Genomic DNA, 27,167 nt, shown 5'->3' on the forward strand with positions numbered 1-27,167 from the left:
GAATGCAGAAACTACTCTGGAATGGCTGTTACACTTTGAATTCAGAGTCTAGTTTCTAGAAAAAAAAAAAGAAGCAAATTCGGCCAGCAAAATCTTTCTGTGGGAAAACTGTATTTTGATGCCTGAGGAGAAGTATGGAAATTAATTCCTTTCCCTCTTGAAGGGGAGGTAGAGGAAGAGTGACTGGTAGTGTGTGTGGTATGACTTCAGGTCATGGGTTATTTTTATAAATCACAACATTCTATATCTTGCTGCTACCTGGTAAATGACTTCACACCGTAACCACAAATTTATTTTCATTTCAAATACAGTATGGTAAAGTGCAGACATGAGTTTTCCCGTAATAATGTAAAGATTTAATGCACTAATGTTGAGATAGCCTGAAAGGAATACCATTTCCTAAAGAAATAACTTTTTGTTAATCTGTCTTGATTTCCTACAGGAAAGGAATGCCAGTGGATTGATGCCTGCACATCTCAACCATGTGCCAATGGAAGCACATGCACTGTGTCTGGAAATAAGTTCTCCTGCACCTGCCTGTCTGGCTACACCGGCCAGAAGTGTGAGATAGATGTGAATGAATGTGCCACACCAGGCCTGTGCCAGCATGGTGGCACCTGTGTCAATTTGCCCGGTTCCTACCGATGCCAGTGCAAGCCGGGTTACACAGGACACCGCTGCGAGAGCGTCTATGTGCCCTGCTCCCCGTCACCCTGCATGAACGGGGGGACCTGCCACCAAACCAGTGACTTCACTTTCGAGTGCAACTGCCTGCCAGGTAATGCTTCAAAGAGCGTGGCTTTGTAGTCCTGTCACTGCACTCCTGTCAGTGTTCTTCCGAAAGCTTCTGTTGGAGTTTCTGTGGGATATATGGCTGCAATGTCAGGTGGAAGGGAGAAACCTCAGCAAGGTGGGAAGCTCTGTAAGATGTTAATTTCTGAGTGCTGGGATTTCATGATACAGGAGGGAAGAAAATGAAGAAGGTTAGAAATGACAAATTTCTTTGGAATCTAATTAGAGTCAGAGAATCAAATAGGTAAAAACTGTGAAGTAGATTCAGGGAGATTAGGGTGGTATCTCATAATGCCTATTTGGAATGTGAGATTCTATGAACATAAGCATCTACAAATACGTAGTTTTGTGTCAGTAATGGCCTCAGTTAACTGCAGCGTTTGAATGAAGAACAAACATTTGTCTTTCTCCTTCTCCATTTGTACCCCTAAGACACACTAAGTTCTATTCTCCTGTTTTTTCCTTCTCCAGTTCCTCCAAATCTAACAAGATATCAGTTCCAACTTACCACACCCTTTTTGTCTCCAGCTAGATTTTGATTGCTTATTTTCTGATGCTGTCAGCTGCCCTGAGTTCATGCACAGCAGGGGTGACGTACTAGCTCAGGATCAGGGGTTACACTGGTTTTGTGTCAAGCTGTACTCCAGTCACCAAGGCACCCACCTCTTCATGTGACCATGTGTCACCTGGTTGGGGTGGTGGTCTCATCCTATTATCCTCCCCATCCACTTGTCATCCTTGACCACAGGGCAGTACTAGTTGTCTTTGCATATCAGGATATTTTTAGGTTGATTTTTTTTTTTTTTTAATGGTAATTCAACTCCATGGGAAACGGATTGTTTGGAAATGATTTTGACTAGACTTCCTACTTGAGCGTATTGCAGTTTGGCACACACAGACTTGGTGTGTGGTAATCTAGAAAAGCAAACTCGCTTCCCTTAAGCATGTCTCTGTTGTTATTTATGTGAAAGATGTAGCTGCCCTGTACTGCTTAGGATGAATATAGAGCAGCTGTGTTCTCATGAGGATCATCTGGAGTCACCGGTCTGTGTGGAAAGGGCATTTAGAACTTGTGAAAAATGTTCTCTTTTTGGAGACCTTTCTCTTGAGGTGTTTGCTCAAATGACCTTAAATGTACATTGCCAACCTTATTGTCTGCACAACGACTCTCTGGATTGTCTGAGCAAGCATGTGACTTTGAAGAATTTAGCAAAGTCAGGCTTAAAATAGAAGGATGGATCATCTTTATTTTTGAGAGCAATTATTCTAACTATGCTCGAAGGGAGAGTGCTTTGAAAGAGTCTTTGAAAATGCAGTATCTTAACTAACAGTTGCCCTGGAGGAATTTATTGCTTTCCTCCAGTTGCCCTGGAGGAATTTATTTTTAAAATAAAATTATAAACCAAATATCTCTGGATTAACAGTCTTGACCAGAAATTCAAGATTTTCTTAAAAGTCAGATCTGTTTAGCCAGTTCAAGGACCTTAAGCCTCATTCAGGAGCAGTGTGGTGGGGGGAAGAAGAGAGGAAGATGAAGTTGGAAGGACATGATCCTGTAAAGCTGACAAGACAGTTTGCTTTAGTGATTCTCTTACAGGGGCACGAGACTGAGTAGGAGCAGATTTTCCCTTAGACAAGTGTGTGGGCTGGCTGAAACATGGTCAGGAAATGAAAATAAGATTACTATAGTAACAGTTACATACCTACACTCCTCACACGTTTTGGATTATTAGCTGTCTTTTTTGACTTACACAGCATGTATAGTGGGGGTGGGTTAATGTGGCTCTGAGAGCCTTTACTTGTCTATTTCCTGTATTTGTTTAAGTTGGCTATGCTGTGTTGCTAGCTTGATTTTTAAAACTAGTAATTTTAAAAACAGCGAAAAAGGGCGCTATTGGAGAGGCCCAAATGCTTACATGAAACTCTCTGATAAAGACAGGGCACCCAGCCATTTTTTCCCCCTTAGCTCAGAGCATGCAGAACAAAATTTCTGAAGAGTTGGAAAAGGTTCTGTCTGGGAAGGAAAGGTCAACAGAAAGAGAAGAGAAATGCTGGCCTGTCACGCTTAGGGAGGATGTGAACAAGGCCTGCGCCTCTGGAAGAGAGTGCCAAGATTATGGACTAGAAATTCCTCTTTAGACTCTCTCTCTGAATTGGAGCAATGCCGATGATACTGTGACTATAAATGGAATTGCTCTGGCCCTTCTGGACTGCCTTAAGATGCTCCCACCGCTCAGCATTGTGGCCACAGAGGCAGGAGGCAGTTACATCTTGAACTGCTGGAGTGGTTTTGATAGGGTTTTGTACCTTGTGACCTGTAAAACTACTTTGAAGAAACTGTGCCCAAGCAGCAATTTAGGCACAATTAGGCTACTCCTGCACTGGCCCTAAAATGGGTTCTTGTTTCCTGTAGATATTTCCTTCTTAGCTTTTCAACGAGTTTAATCTTTTTGTAAATAAAGATCGGTGAGAATGAGAGCTTAAAAAGGTAGGAAAACCTAGAACCTGGAGCTGTATGTCACAGCAGCTTTTTCTACTGACACATGAGTACTGTTTATATACAGTGTAGTCCAGCTGCTATTTGAAATTCCCAGGTTCCCATGTCACTAGTGGATGTACACAAACAAATCTACATTAGGTAATACATGATGTCATGTATGTTAAGTCAGCATTTGGTGGCAAGCATCAAGTGAAGTTATATATATGCACCGTTGGTATTGCATCTGTCTGGAAGGTAACTTCATTTTTTATCCGTTTAGCGTAATCATTTTTCCTCTGGGCTTTGTTGAGATAGGTAGAAACAGGATTGTAGACAAGTGAGCATGTTAGGTCAATCATAACAGTGTAGTAGTAAAAAAAATATTTCCTTGAAGGAGACATAACCTGAAGCATTAGCAACTCCTTTGAATATAAGAATGAGCTCGTAGTTATAAATATTTGACAAAAAAGGACTTCATTTGGCAACTAACCTTTAATGGAATGTTAAACAAGTCAATAGAGGAAGTTCTTAGCTGGGAAAGTGATTATTCATTGTTATCCATCAAAATAATTACCCATTAACTAAGATAAGGACCCTAGGGAATTCCAAGGGCTTGTTCAGGAAACGATCTGTCAGGCTGGAGCAAGCTGTTTATGAGAGCTGGAACACTTCCTGGGAAGAGGAAGTAACCTCACGCCGGTTCCTGGCGGGGCGTCACGCTGTGCGGTGAGCACCACGAGTGGGGACTAACACACGGAACTTCTGTGATGGGAAGGCTCTGCTTGCTGGCATTTGGAGATGAGCACCTTCCTGTGGGCTCTGAGGTTCTCCGTGGCAGCAGCTTTGGGGTTCCAGGTGGAGTGGGTGCCCCTCTGCACCAGATGAGTAGCCCAGTTGCTATCTGGAGTAGCCCAGCTTAGTTTTAGTCCTCTACATGCTTAATTTCCTGTCAGCAGGTCCCAAGTCTGGAAATAACCTGACATTTTTCAGGCACCGTTTCCTGTCACCGTTACTAATAGGCTCTGTAGAAAGCCTGAGGTAGAATTTATAGGTTGAAATAAGGCTAAAGGACTAAGATTTGGAGGGAATTGGGTCTCATGCTCTGGAATGGGGTGGAGATTTCAGATGACATAGGAATAAAGTTATCTGCTTGTGTCAGTTTGTGTACTAGGAGAGGAACAACATGCTGTTAGCAGTGGGAACACTTTTCCCCTTGAGGTTCTCATTCCTCAGTTTGATGTGCTTGGAGATACGGAGCAAAAGTCAGGATATGCATTGCAAACTGCTCTCGTGCAGGGAGAAAGCACCGGACAACATGTGAGTCCCAGCACAGGGGGGAACAGGAAGCAGTGTCAGGTGTCCAAATACATCAAAACAGTGAGCTCTGTGGCTTTCTGGAAAAGAGTCAGGTTATGTAACTGCAAAATTAGATCCTAGGACCCAGCTAGGGAAAAGCTTATTTATCTCAGAGCAGCTCTTTGGTGGTATAACTAGTTAAAATGTGCAAATAAAGAACGGCTTGGTGAGATTTTAGTATTGGGGTGACTTCCATGCTTTATTCTCAAAATAATTGGGCCACTTTAAAATTGTGTGTAGTACAGTGAGATAGTTTAAATGCCTCCTGTCAGAAATTTGTTTACTAGAAACTAGGGCTGGTCTTCATATTGTCCAAACTGAAGGGATAAGAACTTAAACCTTTTTTCTTTGTGGTTGTGGGTGTATTTCCATGCTGATCACGTGCTGGCCTGAGTGCAACCTGTGGTCAGTGGGATGATTCTTCTCAAGTTGAAACACAAGCTGATAGGACACCCCTGTGTTTTACAGCTGAGCCTTTGCTCACGCTTGGTAGCTTTACAGAGTTTTAAACATAGGGATCTGATGTGAATTGTTTTCCCTGGTAGTTGTTCCTCAGCAGCTTTTGCCAGGAAGGTGCTGCTGTAATGATTAGATTTCTGGCCAAGCATGTTGTATTTCCTCTTTGTTTTAAGCTTCCCTACTGCCATGAAATTTCTAGGATCCTGGGTGGAGGTTGGAAGGGCTTTGAAAGGACAGAGAGTAATATTGAAGGTCTTTTAGTTTTGGTTTGGTTGTTTTTGGGTTTTTCTTAGTGTTGAGTCTGTTGTTCCTTGCTGGTAGATGCTAATGCACTTGATACAGCTTGGCACTTCCCAGCACTTCTGACTCTAACCTGTAGAGCTAGAGAAATTCAAGAGATGGGAATGCACATGAATCACCTCCAGTCTCTTGAGAGCAGCAGTAGTCTGGAGAAGCTGCCTCAGAGCTTTGTAGTCTGTCTCATCTGCCACACAGCATGATCTGCGTTGGACCAGATGTTGCTTAGAGGGTCTGTGTGACTTGACACAGATGTTATGGAAGCGTCTGGAACAGGGCATCAAAAGCAGAGGGGTTAAAGCATAATTTTGGATGAGAGAACTGTGTCATGTTAATGTTGCATTCCAAAGCAGTGAAGAGGCAGAGCTGGTGTTTTAAATTAACATGTGTGTTCTGGAATCATTTACTTCATCCACATTAGCATGCATCCACTTGTGCTTTGATAAATAGCTCTCTCATCCAGCAGAAATAGCAGGTTTATTTAATGAAGCGTGAAATAAATCAGCAGGGGAAATCAAGGGGAAGACACATCATTGACAGCTCCCCTCCCTAATGCCCCACTTCTTCTTTGAAAAGGAGAGGGAGCTCTAGGAAGGATATTTTGTCAGTGTGGCTATGTTCATTAGGAGCCTAAATTTTCATTTGGGAACAGTATCTAATTTCTTCTGCTTTTCAGGCAGGGCTTAGTGTGTAAGCATCACTTGGGTGGTGGCTGATTTGTTGATTGACTGAGGTCTAACACTGAAGAGAGCCAGATCAGGACTTCAGAAGCTCATTTTTAAGGCATGAAGGGTCTTTCTTTGACGTAGCCAAGGCAGACTGCGCTGAGGTATGCACAAAGTGAACGCCAGCACTTTTTTTGTCATGGGAAAAATGTGTCCTGGCTGATGCTTGGTGGGCAGTGACAAGCTTATCTCATGGTAGACTAAATGTCTTGGTCTTCACTTTGTTTGCTTTGAATGACAGTGCTCCTTAGTCACTTAAAGAGAAAATCCTCATGTCTTTTGGGTTGTGAAAACATAGTTGGCCATCTACCCACGGTAGAAGTGTTTTAACTCTGTCACCTGACCCACATGCTATTAGCAAAAGCATTCAACAAAGTCGTGCTACACGGACGTTCATCAGGATTAGGTTAACAGGGCAAATGTATAAGAAAAAGAAAGGAGAGGAAGCTGCATGAGGGGTGAATGCTCTTCAAAAGAGGTTGGAAGCCCATTTCAGTCTGCTCTTGTTTCTGCTTTGTCCAGGTTTCGAGGGAACCGTCTGTGGACACAACGTGGACGACTGCCCGAATCACAAGTGCCTGAACGGGGGTGTTTGTGTGGATGGGGTGAACACCTACAACTGCCGCTGCCCGCCCCAGTGGACAGGTATGTCCTGTGGGGACAAACACAGGGATTGTGGCCCTCACCCCGTGCCCATGGCTGCCATCAGGGGCAGACATCAGTGCAGCACTTAAAACAAAGCTGGTGGCATCTAAACCACTACAACGAAGGGCAATTTCCCCAGGAGTTGCACTTCTCGTGTGGATATACTTTGTAAATGGATATATGTTTTCCAAAAGTACAAAACATGGCTTTACTTTTGCAGCTGTGTGCACATGGCAGGGCTTTGCTGATACCTTTAGGGGTATTTCTAAGATGGGTTAATGATCGTGTTGATTATAGTAATGCTGCTGAGGAACAGGGCAAATCTGAAAGGAGGCATAGGTGGGGGAAAAAGGAGGGAAGAGAAGTGTATGTATGGGAAGCTTATGGTTTTACTGCTGTTATTTTCCTGCTTGACTTATTTTTATCTAGAGTTCTCTAACTAGCAAAGCTACTTTTGCTTCATAAATGACTATGTTTTTATTCTGAGTCTGAAGGGAAAAAAAGTGTGACTTTCTTGAAAGTGTTACGCACAATATAAGGAAGCAGCTTACAGGAAACTCAGTGTCATATTTAGTTGCAAAATGTCTCCATACCTCAAAAATAAACAAATACCTCCGGTTATGGGGTGAATTTTTTTGAGTCATACTAGTCTTTCTTAGCTGGCACACTTTTTCAGTTGAGTATGGTTTTGCCCTTCTTTGAAGATCGTAGATTAAAAAAATTCTTAAAACACCAGCTTTTAAAAAAGGTTTTTTTCCTCAGAGACCATGCGTTTTCATTGTAAACAGTTCGTCATTAACTGCAAAGGAGGCTGGCAGTTAAGAACCCTCATTAACTTAACTTCATTTCGGTATATATCATTTTTTTAAAACCACATAAGAGTGAAATGCACCACAGCTTGCATAGCTCTTTGAAACTAGGTGTAAATAGGAGAAAATGAGTTGTCCCCTCCATGAACAAGTGTCCTTGCTTCTGTATTGCTTCTCCATGTCCTTAAAGCATGCAGAAAGTGAAACCTGTAAAGGAAAGCATGATAGCTTGGGTGTGGAGACAACAAACCCCAAGTGACCCCTAAAGTCTCACTCCATGCTACAGAAATTATAATTGTTTTTCTGATTTCTAGCATCTGTCACTAGCAAATTGATCTCAGGCTTATTCCCAAGCATAGAGCATATAATGATCGTGAGTGTACAATCTCCAAGGGATTATTTTGGCATCATAAATTTAGCTTGTCTTACAGGATTTGGGTGGATGTCTGCTGTCAGCTGAGGATGACTTCTGCAACTCACCTGCAAGAGATCTTGGTGGCCATAGGCTGTGATTCTGTTTAGCTTTGTGGTAGATTGTCTCCCTGATCAACCACTGAAACTCTTTCCAATGCAGTTGTGGTGATTCCCTCTCTGAACCTCTTATGGGCTCTGAATAGCATTGGGAAAAGTTGTCAGACCTGTGCTGTGGCCTTTCTTGTGCCATCTTTCTCCTGTGTGGATGGTCTTTCCAGAAAACCTTGTGTGTGTGAAGGATGCTTCCTTCCAGTGAAACCCTGGGAAGAGAGAGGAACTCTCCAAGCGTTAGGTTCCCATGGCTTTCTAACACAATTTAATGGAAAAGGCTTTCTGAGAATTTCCTTTGTTTATGGTGCAGCTGAGGTTATCAGTGCAGCAGTGGTTTTAGGTGATGGCTTCTCAAGGCCGTTGTCTTTCTAGGCTTAGGTCAGTGTGGAAATAAAAATGATCTCACAGTTTAGGAAACAGCAGCTTGGCTGCTTGAACAATGAAGGTTAGAACCTCTATGGACCTGAACTGTCTTGTCTGAAATGCACAGTGCCAGTTTCTATGACTCTTTTCTGTCACCTCAGCGGCATTTTCATGAAAGAAGCTTCTTTTTCTGAATGGACTTCAATCCCTTTCCTGCATCTTCAATTAGAGACTAAGGAGGTGAAGAAAACAATACACATCTAGCTTGGAGACATGAGGGGTAACCCTGAAGCAGGGCATGAAACAGGGAGAGTGGATAGAGGACTTCTGGAATAGTTTGGAGAGAAAGATGACATTTTTTCAAGGTTACACTGCAGTTGATCCTGACAGGAGTAAACAATAAAACATTAGTTATTCAGCAATAAGGAAATGCATAAGTGCAGGTCATCCTTTACTCAAAAGGGGTTAATTCCATTTTAAATCATCTCTAAGGTAAGTGAAGAGGGGAGAGCTGAGGAGGCAACTCTTTTGGAGTCTGTCCTAATAAATGTTACAGCCCAACAGTCTCAAACCGTGAGAATGAGCACTTAAGGAAAAGAAAAGCTTCCAATGAAACCATGAGGTTAGAGGACATTGTGTACTGCTTAAAAAAAAAAAAAGGGAGGGGGCCCAAATATGCATGTCTGTAAGGAAAAATCAGCCAAAAATGAAAGGATGTTAAACTTTCTAAAAATACCTGACAGCATAGATGTGCAGTCTTCATAACAGTCTCTGCTTTCAAATACTTGTCAACCATTCCTGGGGAAGATTGAGTTTGTCTGCAGTTTTAGTCTCTATTTAATCTTTGTGCTGTGGGTGATGCTCTCTCATGTTTGTTAACATAGCTAGTGCTTCACGGCACAGAGAAACCAGTCCCATTCCTTGCTAGAAAAATCAAGAAGCTGTACTGCATCTGACCAAGAAAAGTTTTGTGTAAAGTAATATTGAAGCAACCTTTACTGAAACAGAATCTGTCCCGGTTCCTTTTGGTAACCATCTGCCTCTAGTAATTCCCTGACAGGTGGTAGGCTGGCCTACATAACTATGCATTTTTTTAAGAAATACTCTTTTTTTCTGTTTGCTCCCACCTTTTGTGACACTGTTTGCTTTCAGTCTTATTTCTTGCTCCTCAAACAGAGCTCACTACTCCTTTTCTATTGAAGTGCCTGCCTTCTCATTCTCATTTTGCTGTTTTTTCCGGAAAGATAAAATCTTGTCTTTTGAAAACAATGACGTGAAATTCCTGCTGTCTCTGGTGTTTTTGTCACCTACAAAGTTCTCATATTTCATATAGTCACAGTGATTATCAATCTCATAAATTTGCAACTGGCAAGACAGTCTTGGGTGTGTTTGGGTGAAACTGCCCCAGATCTTTCCTGTTGCTGAATGTTAACTGATTGTTGGTTTGTTTAAAGATGACTTTATCTTGTCCCAGGATACGGCCTTTGTTAGAACCAGTGTTTGTTGAGTCCTTTCAAAGCACAGTGTTGCCTATGTGTAATGAAACTCCACCTTTCCAAATAGTCCTGGGTGCTTTTGTGAAAGTGTGAAGTCTATTCCTCTGTGCATGACAGGCTAGAGAATTTGGTGTGAGTGTGATTTGAGTCACGGTTAGCCAAAAATCCTGGCTAATGTCAGGCTAAAATGCCGTGTGAAGACTGTTTTATGCTGCTGTTCTGTGGTGCGAGGAGGAGAGTCTTTACCTTCCCTCCCTGCTCCCAGCCCCTCTTCCCTTTCCCTTGAGCTGGTTCTGGGATTTGTTGGAGTGTGTGCCACTTTAACTCACTAATCTAGTAAAAAATCCTGTCCAGCTGCTTTTTTTTCCCCTTTGCTTGCCTTTTTTCTTTTTTTTTTTTTTTTTTTTTTTTCCCCTGCGATCAGGAATTAAAATTCACAGAGCAGTCTCATGGTGTGTGGATGCAGAGGAAGTGATGGCAGTCTAGGGCTGAAAGTCATATGAAAGGTTAGGATGTCCTTCCACACACACAGGGAAGCCATCTGAGAAGTTAAAGGATATTCAGTCATTCCAGCTACAATTCATCTAAAGAAGCAAAGTTTGGTTTAAAATGCACCAGTTGATTCTGTTGATCTAACCTGTGCAGATTTGGGTCAAGAAAGGTGACTTGAGAATTGTGTATCTAAGTGATTACCAATATAAAATGCTGTAAATACTTATGTTTTTCTTGGCTGAGAAGGACTCCTTCTCCCCTGGAAAGTCTGTAGCGTTGCAGCGGCTCACCATGAGTCTGTGTTTGTCCCAAATCCTGTTTCAGGAGCAGCGCACAGCAGAGATTAAGATTTGTATCCTCCATGGAGCTAAGCACAGTTTGCTCCTGAAGTGCTGCATCAGAAGCTGTGGGATGAGTCTCTGGATTTGGGGGACACTGTGCCCACTCTCAAGTGGGTTTTGGAAGACCTACATTATAGCCCTTCAGTTGCAGGCTTGGCCTGCTTGCTCCCTTTCATTATTTCTACCCCTGTGGCTGGGAAGGCGAGACTCCCATGGCAGTTGTATTTATTTAGGCTTTGTTTTCCCCTGAAAAGAGGGCTCCAGTGAACTGTATATTTTAAAATCTAGGCGACCTTTGTCTCTAAGGGAAGCACAGTGTGCTAACAGCAGACTCCACCAAACAGCTCCAGCACTGGGAGCTAGCTTAAGCAGCAAATGTTTGTCTTGAGCAGAAAAGCTCTTCAGGCAGCAGGGCTGTGCTTTTTAATTAAAATAGCTGTTAGCTTGGTCATATGCTCTTAAACACTAGCACAAGGGTTACTTTTTCTGCAGAGCTTTAGGCAGGAATTTTCAAAGTGGGGAGTTAAGGATTCGATTCCTATTTAATTAGAGTAGTATTTGCTCCCTACCTTGGTTTTCTTTGAAAATCCCAGTCTTAAACTCTGGGCAGATGTGACTTTTCTTTGCTAAGAAGGGGGATAAACATCAAAAGGCTAATATTTAACATTTTTATGCAAGATTATATGCTCCATTATTTTGCTTTTTGAAACTTTCTTGGCCAAATATGACTTTCCTCAGCTTCTGTGTCACCAAAGCATACAGTGACAAGTCATGTTAGCTTAGTGTTCAAAAAAATGCTGCCTTCTTGGAGTACCTTGAGGCTCAAAATGTAGAGGAACTAACTCTGACAATACGTGACATAGATCGTAAATATTGAACATGCCAGTCTCATAAATCATTAAAAATACATCCTTACTGTTTTCCAGAGGGTGATGATGGTTGTGACAGGAAGCCCTGTTGGGGCTGTTCTTTTTTGCCGCTCCTGGTTGCGTGATCCCAGATGACGTCCCAAGACCTTTGTGTTAGCTCAGGGAGGCTGGGTCACGCTCCCATGAGAAGTGCAGTCATCTTCCCCAGCAATGTAGCTGTGATCAGCTTTCTGGTGCTTTTCCAGGCTTTATTAAAAAGCATAGTGGCCTCTTTGGTACTGGCTGAGATATGTCTATGCCAAGCTTGACAAGTTGGCTGGTGTCACTGCAGTGGTGTCTCCAAGAGACAGCTCTGAAAGAGGCCAAGAGGGATTATGATTCGTTTTCTTCCGTCATGTTTGAACTGGCAGATACAAAGGGAGCAGGGAGCACGTGGCAGCCTCCAGCACTGGCAGTTCTAAGTTTGAGTGTACAAATGATTTGAAGTGTTGGACACAGACTTTATCCTGTGTGTTGTTTGTTTCTCTTGTGGCACTTGATCTCCGTGTCGTGCAGAGCAGGTGCATTTCAGAGGCATTAAAAGTTACACCCTTAGTCCTTTATCCGGTATGGATTCTGGAACACCTACCACAACCTCCTGTTTGCTTGGTGCTGCTTTTCATTTCCCAACTGCAAGCCTTGGGTGGGAGGTAGCAGTAATAAAACACCTGAGGTGTTAACCGCTGAGCTGATCCGATGACAGAATGACAGCATGCAATTCAGACCACGCTGCCGTCTCTTCCCTCATGCCTTTGGTGTCTTTCCAGGTCGGGAAATACTCTTTGCAGTCCAGTATGCCAAATGATCTCTTATGGAGATGTCCTTAAGTTTTCAGTACATCTTTCATGTGCTTGGCACTAAAACTAGATAGGCCAGACCCCTCTGGTGAGGCTGGGTTGGTGGATATGTACTGTGAGACCAGACTAATAGGTAACAGTTGTTTCTTCTCCAGCTGACTTGTTTCTGGCAGTTTCTGTCCCTTCCCTTGTACTTAAAATGAGGTGATTTGTCTTTGGGTAATTACTGAAGATGGGTTGCTGAGATAGCTTGAGAATATGAAGCTTTCATTGTAAGTTTTGGCTCCAGCTGTTAAATTTTTTTGCCTTGCAGATCTTTTCACTTGTTAGGTATTTCTCTGCTTCACTGGGTTTTCCAGAGGTAAAAAGAAGGACAGAGCAGAGTAGCTTGGTGATGTGTATGTCCTGTGGGTTACTTCTCTGTCCTGCTGCTGTGCCCAGTCATTTCACCTGCCACCACCATATTAAACCAGGCTGTCATTAGTGCGTCAATTTTAATGAATTTTTAATTAGTCGTGTTCTGATCATTTGTATTACTACCTCTGAAGAGCTCAGTCAGGACTGCCCTCTCTACCCAGTAGGCTGTGGGGAGTGATTTAGGGCAGTATTTAATGGATCAGGCTGTGCATAAGTCTCTTAAAGCCCAGAGTTTTGTATTTGGGGGTTGTAAAATCCCTTGTAAAAGCCCATTAGTTCCACTGCATGCTTCCCAGTGTGGTTATGAAATTAAACTCTTTTCTCCACCATATTAGCCTAAAATAAACACAGATGTTTACTCTGCTCATTACAATTGTAGATTCATCACCAATTGTTCAAATTCTATATTAAGCTCTTAAATTTTATGAGATCTTTGATAGTATTTGACATCTATTTGAGATCTAATAAAAACAAAACCAAAAACCCAGCACCTGAGGTTTGGGAATGGCTGCTACTGCTTTGCTGCTCTGGAAGAGAGAGGCTGTGAGATCATGGGGAAGCAGCACATTTTTGAGAACTGTGATCCTTCTTCTTTAGAAGACTCCTGCAAAGGAAAAAATAGTTGGCTTCAGTAATTTTTTTTCTGGGGAAACTACTGTAGTACTTAAGCAGGGAAGACCTTTACTAAACACACACAGCATCTATGGCAGGTGCAAACATTGTAGTCCATGGAATTTTGTGTGTGCCTGAAGCCATCCTTCACTTCACTACTTTCATACTGAGCTGAAAGTATCAGTCTTATTAATTGGATTGTCTGCAGGGAGCTGTAGAGATGGCTTTGTCAAAGGGTCTAGAATTTGGATGCAATCTGGGCATCACACTTGGGATCCCTTTTGGTATTGCATGTTTATTGCTCTGGACATTTTACAAAGGTGTTGTATAAAGGTGTCTGTATAAAGATGTTGCCACTTTCAGGGAAGTTTGAAGTTCTCTGCTTTGAGATACCTAGTGTCAATAAAGTAAATTATATAAACAATCAAATATTTTCTTTTGTGGACTTTGCCATGTGCTGTATCTTCCCTGCAATAACTGATGTATTACACTCCCTTTGTGGATAGCAATTGCTTTATAAGTCTCCTAGGAAATTCTTCTCTGCATTGATCTGTCAGACTACAAACTGTGCCTCTTTTTTATTCAGAGGTGGTGGCTTCAGTACTGCAAAATCATTGCAGTACTGAATGTATTCCTGACTGTATTCCTGACTGAGGCTGCGCCATCGCCATTGCACAACAATAAGTGTTTGGATTAGTTATTGTTCCTTGCAGTCAAATGTCTGCTCAGTGATGTTTATTTTGTTGATTAAAGCTGTGATTGAGCAGAGGTCCCCACTGAGCTCCTCTAGGGAAGCTGATGTTTCCTCAAGGAGTGCCTAACCCAAACCTTCTGCAGCAAGTCTGTTTGCCTTTGTATTTTGCTTGGCGTTTGTGCATTGAGCCTCGCCTGCTGTTGCACTGCCCAGCAACCTCACTTGGTTCAATCTGTCTGAAATCCCTGGCTTCCTCTTGGAAAATATAAATGTTATTTTGTTAAAGCTACCACTGCCTACTGTTTCATTGCCTTCTAGGTCATTAATTAGATGCTCCGGTGCCTGTGCGTGTTAAATGTTGCCAAACTATTTCAAGGAGTATGGATCGTTCTGTGGGTTAAAGATGAAAATGAATGCTTTTACAAATACACAATTCAAAACCATAGGAGCTAAAGTATTTTTCATAGATACCATTTTCCTAGAAGACTCAATGGTTCTGTGCATTTTTCCCTTTCCAGTTTCTGAGGAGACTCACACAGGAGCATGAGGAAACTAACCTTTGAGCTGATGGATGACTATGTGTTGGGTTGCACTGTCAATGCAGACATTTTTCTTGTGTTACAAGACAGAACTGGACAGAGGAATGTCCTTCCCAAGCCAGATGCAGTCTGCCAGCTGGCATCCTGAATATACACAGTGTGGTTATAGGGAAGAAGAAACTGCATGGCCCTTTGCTGTGTGGCACTGGTGACCTTCTGCCATGATTAGATTTGGTCATTTATACAAACAGTGTTCCTTATCTCTTAGCCCCTTCTTGAGTCTTGATAAGATGCTGTTCACTTTCTCGCTTAGTAGTCCTTTGAAACTTGGATTAAAAATGCAAACAGTTCTAATGAGCCATGCTTTCTTGATCTACAGTGGGTTCTTTCTTGATCTACAGTGGGTATTCAAAACCCACACAGTAATCTTTGGAATACTTTGTGAATTAAACTACTCTTTCAGAGAGTTTCTGTCTAGATCTGGTTTCTAGTTCACAGGTAGCCCTTTCATGAGAGCTAATGAGCTCCTCCTGTGTGCTGGAGTGTTAGTCTGAGATAAGTGACAAACTTCTTGAGCTACTGAGTGGATGAGGGCATAAAAGCTTCTTGAAACCTGATGGTCCTCTTCCAGTGAGTCTCTTAAGACCCCGAGGACCGATTTGTGACTCTCACCAAGTTACCTTTCTGTTGTTGTTGAGCAGCTAGCAGAGTAAGGAAGTTAGTTTTTAGTGGTAAGAAGGAAAAAACCTTTATTGTTTTGATTTCATCATATATATAGAGTTTTCAAAAGTCACCCAGATTGGTCAGTTAAAAACCTCCCCCTAGGCCTGATTGGCCAGGTTTGCACCATCCAAGTCTTGGGACACTGTTTTTGATAACATCTAAACTTTATCTTTATTTATAAAACACAAAAGGATTTCTCATGGGAAAGACCTGTGCTAGCCACACCTTTCTAGTATCACTACAGTTGTAAGATATTCTGACTTCCAGTTCAGTCTGAGCCCAGTGCTGGGGTGGTTGTGATTTTGAGAGAAATGCGACATTGCTGTCTCCTCCCAGTTCAGTTTTCAAGGAATTTTTTTTTTTTTTTTTCCCCCCCCAAGACACAGGAAAGTATTTGCACCCTTTGCCCTACCAAATATTTTTAGTGATTAAAGTGTATTAGATCTGCTCTCAGGAGCTTTGTACTCTGGTACTCCAGCTGTGCATCAGCAGATTTTCCTACTGGAGAGCTGCTAAGAGGCCAAGAAAATTTTCTTCTTTATGGAAAGCCTGTTCTGCCAAAGATGAAGACCTCTGATTGAACTGTTCAAAGGTCCTGCATTCAGCTGCAGAATCAATGCAGTTGGAATTGAGGTTTATGCAAGCCCTCTATTGTTTAGTAGGATCAGCTTTTGGAGATGTCTGGCGCTGCTTTCCAGGGTGACTGTTTCAGTGACTTGTTTGTTCAAGCTGATGCTCCTCACTTTCAGTGTAAGATTGTTCTATGTGCTGCCTTACCTGTATAAATCAGGCTTTATTTTCTTTCTGGCATAAAGAAGGAGAAGGGCTGACTGTTTCATCAATGAGATCTGGTACAACTACTTGAGGGAGGACTTGAACCCTGTGCCTGATTAAAGAGAAGCTCCTGGAGTTCCTTGCAGTTTGTGAGGCACTGAATATGGGAGCAATCAAAGCAGCAAACATGTCTGACTTATTCCATATGGCTTTTCTGAGGGGAAATATGCAGGAAGTAACTTAGTTTCATAGTGGGCAAAAAGTACTAAGAGTTGAAGGCTGTTCCCTTTTTCTACTTCTGGTTTTCAATTTTGAAATACCACATGGACTAGCTGTTTACTTAGTACAAGGTCACTTAGAACCTGAGTCGGCATTTTACTGATTTCCTAGGCTCTGCAAATATCAAGGTCAGGCTAGGTTTTTATTACCTTCTTGGAGTAAATTGTTTCCTTTCTTGTTGTCTTTTAAGTATGTTTCTACATTTCCATTAAAATATTGTGCAGTTAGTGTAGTCACATTTGCCTTCACTAATTCAGCCTTCATTTACTATATTTCTTTTAGAAATGTAATTGAAACTAGCAAGAGCATTGCAAAAGACATACCTACAGAAACTTTGCAGCTAGATGAATTAACATTCAGTAGTTGTGGCATTCTGAAGTCACTTGGGTTATGGGGATGTGTGCTACACTGTGCAGTTTGTACAATCCATAATGGACTTTGCTCTTGGAAGTTGAATCTCAGTTCTGTGAATGAAAGACTTGATTCTTCCTAAAACTCTTAACAAGCAGAAAATAAGCTTACCAACTACATGGCAACAAATAATTATTTTTTCTTTTGTTACAATTAAGTGAAAACAGCATCCCATAAGTAAACTGTTTCAGAGAGCTTTTGTCTTATTTGATTTTAAATCTAGCTAACCTTCAATTAAGAACAAGGTCTTTTCATTAAAATACTCAATAGTAAAATGCAATAGCTAATTGTTCCTTTATGCCTCTTAATATATTTAATTTCCTTTGTTTTTGAAACAAACTGCATTAAGCTGGAACTCTGATTCATGTTCATAATTCAAACACAAATACAATTGTGATCTGGTAGCTGCAAAAGGAGGATTAGAAGTCAGAGAAGATGAGTGAGGATCAGATTCAAGAAGCTCAAATGTGCTGTTTTTAAAATACAGCTGAATTGCTTGAAAAAGTTTAAGCTCTGCTTTTTTCTTGTGAAGACATTGATGGACCTTTTAAAAGTGTTTTAATTTAGGGCTGCAGAAATATGGAATAGCCTAGGACATAGGGTTATTGCAGGGGTATCAGTGATGTCATTTTGTGCTGTTCTTTCTAGAAGCTGAAATAAGTACTAGTAAAAAAACCCCAACTAAATAAAGTCCCAAGTGATGATATTAATAGTAACACCTGAAATGAGAAGTCAGAACCAAACCCTGGTAGTTTATATGAGGGAGTAGTTTGCCCATCTTTGCTTAAAAAAAACCTCACAACAACAAAAAACCCCAAAAGTGAAAAAAAGCAAATTAAAAACATGTACCCCCACACTCAAATCGCCCTCCCCAAAAGTCCACAAAATGTTATATTTCAGGAGTTCCGTTCAGCCAGTCAAAAGGCAAATGAGTTTTTTTAAGAGGCATCGCATTGAGGAGTGATGTGGCTGAAAACCTCTTCACGCTTTGGTGGCAGCGGTTCAGACTGGCTGAGCCAAAAGGATGTCCTTTGATCTGGGCTGGGCCCCCTCCAAGAAAAGAAGGAAAATCACTTCTATAATAAGCAAATAACGTCTTGATTATTTTTTCTTGAAGGAAGTAGATTGTGTTGAGCTGCGAGATACGCCTGACTGCTCAGAACCAGCCCCCGCTCACTGACTCTTTTCAGGGTGGCCACTGATAAGCCAACACTGAAAGCTCCTGAACAAACCACTAGTGTGACAAATGCATGGTTTGTTTGTTCACAGTGCACAGAGGTGTTTTACAGATAACAATAGCCAGGGTTCGATTTCACCCCGACTGTTTCACTAAGCAAGTTGGGAATTGAAGATTAATTCTGAAAACTCAACTCTGTTGGAATTATTACTGCTGTCAAAATTTTACTGTGGTTTTTCAAGTGATAAAATTCTTCTTTTGAAGTAGTCCTACCAGAGAATGGAACATATGCACAGAACACAGTTGTGCAACTTATTTCTTTTCCACTAAGTGAAAAAAGAATACAGGTCTCACAGGATCAAAGATTTATCTAAGGACTTTGAAAACAGAAGGAATCATAAGTATGGTAGATGGAGAGGGTTAAATTTGGACATTTTTGGATTCCTGCTCATGATAAATGTTTCAGTTTGGTGTATTGGAGGAGGGTGTGTCTGTACTCTGGCATCATTATTTCTGTGCCATTAATAAACAAGGTGACTTACCAACATCTAATAAGTATTTTTAATTTGGCAGGCCTGAATAAACTGGAGCCCAGGTGCATTGGCAGAGAAGATCTGTTTCTTGCTCTTGATTTTTTATTCTTGGAATAGAAGGGGAATTCCATGCAAATTACGTGTGCAGCAGGCAGAGTAGCCAGAGAAATTAGAGAATCTTGTGGTAGCAGCATATTTACTAAAGAGCCTTGACCCAAATAACTGCTCCTGGAACATAATGAGAGAAGAGATGGTGTCAGCTGGGGAAGAGGGGAAGGTCACATCAAACAATCAAACAATCCCTTTCTGATAAAGGGACATCTTCTGGTGCTGTGTGCGTCCTGTCAGCGTTTTAGAAAGGGTGGCAAAAGCAAGTTAGCAAGCAGTGTAGAAAAATACAAAAAACAAAAGGCAAGTTCTCAGTGCTTAGAGGGTTTTTAATGTAACTGAAAGGGGAGAAATAGTTTATCAAGAAGATGATTGTGGACTGTGACCAGTATTATGTGGTTGCACATGTGTACCCAAATGCCAGCCTGGGAAGAAATGAGCTGGTTGTCATTAAATTCTATCTGTTCAGGAAGCTCAAAATGACTTGAAACTTCAGCTAAGCAATTTTGGTTTAAAAGTAAACTATGTAACTTTAATCACGAAGATGAATAACTGTTGAAGCAAAATATTATTGCAAGCGGTAGGTCCTCCAGATTTTGATGTCACAGCAAGATGGATTTCAGCAAAAAAATGCTTTAGTAAGTGTGAATTGCAGAGCTTTTATAGATGTGACTGTGAAGTTTAGTATCCCTTGAAAATTATTTCATACTTACTGGTCCTTTGGTCCTTTTCCTTGAATCTCCCTGAGAGTGTACATATGTTTTCTTCTAATATTTCTAGTCATAAGAACATTTTTAGAATATTTCTTTTGTTTCTGAAAAAAGAGAAAACCCCTCAACAACCACGAAACCCCCAAGTAGTTATGGTTGTCTACTATACCTGGGGCAAGGAAAATGAGTATTTCAGGTAGAAGATTCCCAAGAATTCTATTCTTCCTCATCAAGTAATCTTCATTGCATAATTATATAGGAAAGAATTAAGTTCTCCTGACAACAGTTTCCTTGCTGCTGGCCTGTTGACGCTACATTGGCCAAGATTTTCTTGTCATGCCATCTTCTCTCTTAGTCACTCTGGCTGCCCTGCAGGCAGCCCTTCATTCTTCTTGCTTCTCACCTCCTTGCAGTTGTATCTTCATACACTGCAGGCTGCCTTGCTGGCTCTTACTCTGTGCCTTTTTAAAGTCATTCTTTTTAAAGTCATTTGCAGTCTAGCTCCTGCTTTGGGGTCATTTAGGGATGGTAGCTGTCTTTGCCTGATTTGATGACAATGTTGTGGAAGTTCTGGCACTTGAGTGTGCTGGAATTAAGAAGTGGCAATCAAGCTGAGCTACAGCATTCCCTTTGGTTATGTTGTCTGTGCAAGAACCTCCTTGAGTCTGAGCGCGTGAAGTGTTATTAAACCTGTTTGTTTCTGTGCACCAGGCCAGTTTTGCACTGAGGATGTGGATGAATGCCAGCTGCAGCCCAATGCCTGCCAGAATGGGGGCACCTGCACCAACCACAACGGGGGCTATGCCTGTGTGTGTGTCAATGGCTGGAGTGGGGATGACTGCAGCAAGAACATTGATGACTGCTTCACTGCCTCCTGTGCCAACGGCTCCACCTGCATCGACAGAGTGGCTTCTTTCTCCTGCATTTGTCCAGAGGGAAAGGCAGGTAAGGGCAGAAAACTTGCATAAGTCTGGCACTGAGTGGAAGGTGTTTCCTGGAGTTTATGCACTTGTTTAAAGTGGGGGGTTTATTTTACACACTTTGCCACCAAACCAGGAAGGAAAAACAGAAAAGTGCTGTCCGTGACCTGTTAAACCCCTGTAGCTTAGGACAAAGAAGAATTTGTATCAGGCTGAAAGACAAACTTATTACAGTTTAGATTGCAAGGAAAGCAGAGCTTTTTCTAGCCCTTAGCAGAATCTGTATTTGCCTGAGAAGTTGCACATGAGTGTGACTTGCTCTGTGCCACTTAAAATAATTGTATGAGTCTAAAAGCAAATTCAGGTATTTGTGTGTGTGTGAGAGAGGATCTGGGTATCCTCAGTGGTATGGTGGAAAATTTTCTGGTTTAGGTTAGGTAAAAGTGTATCTCCTAACTACATGGAAATAAAAGTAATCTGCATATCTGAATTAAAGCAAGCTTCATGTGCACCTTCTCATCTGTCAGAAAAATTATCATGCTGGTTTGAGAGAAGAGTTAGTTAACTGTGACAAGGAAGGATGGAGTAAAATGGTCAGCCATTTTACTGCTTAAGAAGTGCTGAAGACATCTCTAAAGTAACAGAAGTTGTATTCAAATATAACATTCTATAACTGTGTGTGATTAATTTCCCCATGGTGGTTTATAGGCTGAAGCCTGTAAGATACTGCTCAGGTTTCTAGGTGTGGGACTCTCTATTTGAAATATCAGAACATGGCATTAGTGTGAAATACAGTCTGACTGCTACATCTCTCTTTTCTAATAAACTCTTGGATGCTTTAGGTCTCCTGTGCCACTTGGATGATGCCTGTGTTAGCAATCCGTGCCAGAAAGGTGCTCTGTGTGACACCAACCCTGTGAATGGAAACTACATCTGCACCTGCCCTCAAGGCCATAAGGGAGCAGACTGCACTGAGGATGTGGATGAATGTGCAATGGGTGAGTTTCTGTTTGCTCTCTGTGAGTGCAAGAATACACATTTTGTCATAGCTCCACATAAATGAGACTCCTTTCCCGCTCTCCCCCTTCCATTTCAGTGTCTTTAGATGCATTTTAAACCTTGTGTGAGACCTGGGGCAAAGGGCTGAGCCTGAATAGTTGTCCATGTTTGAACTAGGATATGAAAAGCAGTGAGATGCTTAACCATTCTTCCTTGTGTAAGAGAGCTTTAGCATTGTGTGGGGAGTGCATGCAAACAGATGTGATAATTAAGCTGTCCCTTAAAACTGCAGGGTACAATGAAAGCACCGCAGTTCATGTGGGAGCTGTTGCAGCTACGGCCTCGGTAGAAATATATCAAGGCTGTTTGACAGCCAGAATATGGCTGGATCTTTTGAGTGCCTTCCAAGAGTAGTGACCACGTGGGCTTTTAAAGCTGTAGTTCTCTGATAGCATGCTGTTGTGTTGTTTTGGGGATTAACTGGACTCTTACAGACTTACTTACAGTTTTGTGAGTGCTCGTTCATGCTTCTAGAGTGTGATGCGTGAAGGCAATGCCTAACCAGCACTCATGGAAGGGTTGGAAAGAAGCATTTCATTGATTTTTGTTCCTCAGTCTGCCTTGGACAAGAGAGCTGTTCCTTTTTGAAAGTACACAAAGGACAAGTTTGGTTGTTTTGTGGCTGTGGCGGCATCTTGTCAGCCTCAGGAATGAAGTAAATGTAAAATATGATCTGGAAATAAGGCCTTGAAAGCATCATTAGTTCTCTAAGCCTTGCTAGTTGATACCCTTCTCTTAAGAACTGACATTAGTAATACAGAGCAGAATTGCTCCTTTGGTCCCTGGTAGTGACAGCAATCCTCCTTTTTGCCTCTGACAGGCGAGTAACTGCCACATATTCCCTTCAGCAGCCTTTCCCCAGAAGGATGAACAGTTTTTCCCCAATATTACTTGCCAGAAAGGAATGCCCACTGGAAAAGACCATGACTAATAAAGAATGCTGTGGCTTTCCTGCTCTGAGGAGAGGTTTTAACACACACAGACACACGTATATACTTTTCTTGCAGCAAACAGCAATCCGTGTGAGCACGCCGGGAAATGCGTCAACACAGAGGGCTCTTTCCACTGTGAGTGTTTGAAGGGCTACACAGGACCTCGCTGTGAGATGGACATCAATGAGTGCCACTCAAATCCGTGCCAAAACGATGCCACCTGCCTGGATAAAATCGGAGGATTCACGTGTCTCTGTATGCCAGGTGAGGGGAGCTTCTGACAAAAATGGGGCTTCCAGCAAAGGAAGAAAGCAGAAGGCAGAGCTTGGGGAGGGCTGCCAGCTCTGCTGAGGTGGAACACAAAGCCACAAAGGGTGAGGCTAAATGGTGAGAGAGAGCCTGCTGTGGTGGCACCAGCCAGGAGGACTTGGCATTTGCGTGTGGGAGGGAGAAAGCAATTAGAGGATTGAGAAAGAAACCAATCTCTACATCAGCAAAGGAAGTTAGCTTTCTGAGCTGAGTTTGTGTGAACATATTGGTTACTATACCTGGTAAAGTGCATGTGCAGAGTCTTCCCTTTGTGAAAGCAAAGCAGGTGCAACCTTTAAAAGAGTGACTATTTTCAGGTATGCAAATGATGATTTTGAGTAATGGTGTTTGGGGTTCTTCTTTGCTTAAAATACCCCAAACAATGCAAGCTCCCATTGACCTGAGGAAATAACTGTAAAGTCACGTGATTGAAATTGTGCTTGTAAAATTTGTATTGCCAACGTAACCAATGACTAATGTTAGTCTTCTATTTTGCACTCTAATAGAAAGTGGTGAAAAAAGAAAAGGATGCAAGTTGCCAGTTGCACAGACTTATAAAGTACAAATAAAGAATTGTGATGCCTGCAGATAATCATCTGATACCATGACAACTGCAATGAATTTTTATTTATATAGTATTTATTAATCTATAATCTGTTTTGAAAGGTTGTACTCTAGTTCCAAGTATTTCACCCTTCTTAATGTTTTTTTTGTACTCTGCCATTAGCTAAAAGCGCTTGAGCTAAAACCATATGCTGTTTGTATACCTTTTACCTTATATTGATATAAAGAAATATATTATTGATAAATATAGATATATTGGTGTTATTAATATCTTTCAAAGTAATGAACATAACCCCTTCTCAAATGGAAGAAAACATTAGATGTAAATTCAGCATAGACTTCTGCTGTACATTCAACATCCCTTTTTAACCTCTGGTGTGTATTCTTTCCTCGTAGTTTCTGTCCAGACTGCAAACTTGCAATGAAATTCTGTTTAGACTTTCAGCACTGGTTTAAGAGGCAGTTACACTTCCAAGGGCACTGTCTAAGGCCTTCAGTCACTTCTTCATATATATATATATATTTTTTTTTAACAGGTTTTAAAGGTGTTCACTGTGAAGAAGATATTGATGAGTGTCTAAGTAATCCCTGTGTGAACAATGGAGTGTGTCTTGATAAAGTCAACCGCTTCTTGTGTGTCTGTCCTCCCGGTGAGTTTTTATTTCTGGAAGTTTTTCCTGCTTCACCCTACCAAGAATTGCACAGATGTTGTGGGTGATACGTTTCTGTTGTGAGTTTGTTGTTCTTAGGGCAGCACCTATTTGAGTTAGTAAGTTGCAATCACTATTAAATAAGAATACTCCTGTACTGGTTGCAATAATATTGTGCTTGTAGCTGGGTAAGCATTGAGAAACATACAGCTGGACACCTCATCTAAAAGGGTAGTTGGCAACACGAGCTTCTGTTATTGTGGAAATTATACTGAGATTCTCAACATATTTTAAAGATCAGACCCTCTGCATGCTTTTTGTCTTTTTCTGAGGTTTTTAGGTAGAAGCTGCTTTTGCATCAGTATAGTTTATGCTGCTTGCATGAGGAGGGATTGGGCTCCACTTAGAAAAGGAAAAATGCTCTAGTGATGTATTCACTGTTTTATTTTTAGCTACTTGCTTCGATTGTCTCAAAGTTTTTTATTGGTGGGCTCTCAGTTTTACAGGCAGGCATACTGTCCAGTGGTGGACACCACTTGTGCTCCATCTGCTTTATTTTTGTTTGACTTGGCTATCTCAGTTTCCAAGCTGAGTATCCTTTGACCTGGAAGACAGAACCTTTGGCTGGTGGTTTGGATGAGGAACCAGTCCACCCAGGGCGTGGTGTGTGTGCTTAATGATGCCACTGAATGTAGATTTGCTGAGCTTGTATTTGGGTGGGTTTGAGGATTCGCTAATAGACAATTCCTGACAGTGCAGCTGTCCAGATGAACTACTTGAAGTGACTTTTGGATTTCCCTCTGCCTTTCAGGGTTCAGTGGTGCTGTGTGCCAGATTGACATAGACGACTGCTCCAGCACGCCGTGTCTCAATGGAGCCAAATGTATTGACCACCCCAATGGCTACGAGTGCCAGTGTGCCACAGGTCAGTCTTGTGTTCAGAGCCCCTGGATAGAGATAACATGTAACCTAAATACATGAAAGGGTGGTCAAAAAGGTGTCAGTGTTCTTTCTTTCTTTCTCTGAAATGCTGCTTGTTTGTTGCGAAGCTTTGTCCACTCCTTTGTGCACGGCACAGTATTTAAGTAGAGAAAGCCTTTCACTTGTGACAGTGAAGCTCACAACTGATGGGAGTTCTGGCTTCCCCCTTTCAACCTCATCTTCACCTTCCCAGAAGATGACAGCTTCTTCTGTATAAAGTATGGAATCCACGTATGAAAAACATCAGCTTGAAGGCTCTTACCTGTGGCTTACCTTTCTTTCTCCCAAGTCAGATTAAATATTGTGTACATTTGCAGAACATGAACAGAGCAGTGCCACTGTGCATTCTGATTTGTGTTACATCAGGCTATTTTATGTCAAAAGGCTAAGACTGAAATGCAGTAACAGTTGTGGAAGAAATACCACAGTATTTAACAGTAGTTAAAATGATTTGTGAGGTATCACACAAATTTTGATAGAGCTGTGGTTGGAACTCAGGTGGGTTTTTTTAATGCCTGGTGAATTACATGTTTACAAACATCAGGTTTAATTATAGGATTTTCTTCAGACCTCCAGGGGTGATGTAGATATGTTTTTATCTTCATTTTTACATCTGGTCAAATAAGAGGGTTCAGGGCTGTTATATTCTAATTCTCAGTAAGGAGCTACTCTTGGTTGCTTTCAGCTAATGGTGCCTGACACACTACTCATGACATAGATTCCAAGGTTGAAATGCCTTGGCTTTAGCTCTTCCATTAGGGAAGAAGCTGAAGAGTTCCTGGAGCTACCTTTGTCCCAGAAGTGTGCAGTTAGGGTGGTTGGATTTATGTGCAACTTTTCTCATTTTGAATCATTCCAATAATCAAAATTTTAAGACAAATTTGACTTCATTAATCTTTTCTGCACTGCACAGAATGCAGCAGAAATTAGCCTGAAAATAGCCTGTTTTTCACACACATGGTCTCCACCACCATTCCCAAAGTTACTGAAGAGGCATTGAATTTGGAAGAATCCAAACTTGGGAGAAGGAGAATGCAGTAGTTCTGACCAGGAGAGGAATTGCTGTGGTCAGAATTTTCCTTTTGATTACTTCATGTGACAAATTAAGCAGACACTTGCAAAAAGAAGTAAAAGCTCAAATCTTCTCCAAACTTGGAAACTGTCTTAGAAAGTCTTTCTCAAGCTGGTGTGTGTTCTGGTTGCTTTCATTCACTGAGAGTGTAGAGCTTACCAGGCCTAGGAGGGTTTTGGGTTGTGTAGGGGAGAACAATGTGGAGAGCTGTGCCTTGAAAAGCAGGTTCTGAATTTGGCACTAAAACTGCATAAATCACTGCAGTACAGAAATTCTAGGTTTCCCACCTGAGGAGGGAAGACAGCTGCTTCCATGGAGGCAAATGATGTGTGGAGCATTTTCAGGCTGAAAATAACCAAATGCATGTTACTGAAACAGCAGTTCTTGGTAAAATCCTTGGTTAAATCTTTGAAAATGGAAGAGGGACTCTGTATTAGGGCTTTTTTCAACCCTGTCTGAGGGGTTCTCATGTTCTATATTCAGATGTTTTTTTCCTAGTCTAACCCTTATCTGCAAAGAGGGAAATCATGTTTTGGTGACATATGTTCAGTTAAGAGATCCAGAAATATACTTGATCTATAAGTGGCTCAGTTGAGCTACAACAGCAGGCAAGGTAATGACTTTCAAACAAATGTATGCTAAGTATTATATTTGATATTGACAGCCTTCTATAAGACTGAAATGTGGAATTCTTCATGGGGGCAGGTCAGTTACTGGACAACCATGTTTGAGTGTGTTCTTGCTGTATTAATCTCATTTTACGAGCGATGTGTTCCCGGAATGGTAATCGCCGCCTGCCAACGTGATTGAAAACTGCAAAATGTTTGGCCGAATGCTGTACAGATAGCTCTATTTACTGCTTGCTTTTTGTCTTTTCTTTCCCTTCTGGCATTATTCCACTTCTCCTTCCCAGTGGTAGATCATGGCTTTTCTTTTCTTGAGTTGTTTCAGGTCTTTCCTCTTTCATTTGTCTCTGCCCTCTTTTTTTTTTCCCCCCCTGCCACCATTTGTCCCCTTATCGGTTTGGTTTTCCTCTTTCCCTAACACCTTTTTATATCCATCTCTCTAACTAGCTTCCCTTCCCTCTCCCCACCCACTTCCACACCCATTCATCCAAGCATACGTTCGCAGAACTTGGAAATGTTAGCCGTCACCTGGTATGTTTGACCACAGAAATAACCACAAACCTGTATGAAAAATGGGGAGCCTCTTATCCACT

The 27,167-nt window shown here is 41.6% G+C and overlaps 1 protein-coding gene across 1 annotated transcript in view; it reads left to right on the top strand.

Moving 5' to 3' along the window:
* NOTCH2 (notch receptor 2) overlaps positions 1 to 27,167 on the top strand; it is an 82,745-nt gene that overhangs the window by 19,961 nt on the left and 35,617 nt on the right. Inside the window, exons 4-10 of the mRNA XM_085068410.1 lie at positions 443 to 778; positions 6,631 to 6,753; positions 20,173 to 20,406; positions 21,224 to 21,379; positions 22,448 to 22,636; positions 23,782 to 23,895; positions 24,707 to 24,820. Of these exons, the coding sequence (XP_084924536.1) occupies positions 443 to 778; positions 6,631 to 6,753; positions 20,173 to 20,406; positions 21,224 to 21,379; positions 22,448 to 22,636; positions 23,782 to 23,895; positions 24,707 to 24,820 (1,266 nt within the window). The remainder of the gene's footprint in view (positions 1 to 442; positions 779 to 6,630; positions 6,754 to 20,172; positions 20,407 to 21,223; positions 21,380 to 22,447; positions 22,637 to 23,781; positions 23,896 to 24,706; positions 24,821 to 27,167) is intronic.

Source organism: Lichenostomus cassidix, chromosome 8 (genome assembly GCF_008360975.1).
Source record: "Lichenostomus cassidix isolate B80296 chromosome 8, HeHo_3.0, whole genome shotgun sequence".
NCBI lineage: Eukaryota > Metazoa > Chordata > Aves > Passeriformes > Meliphagidae > Lichenostomus > Lichenostomus cassidix.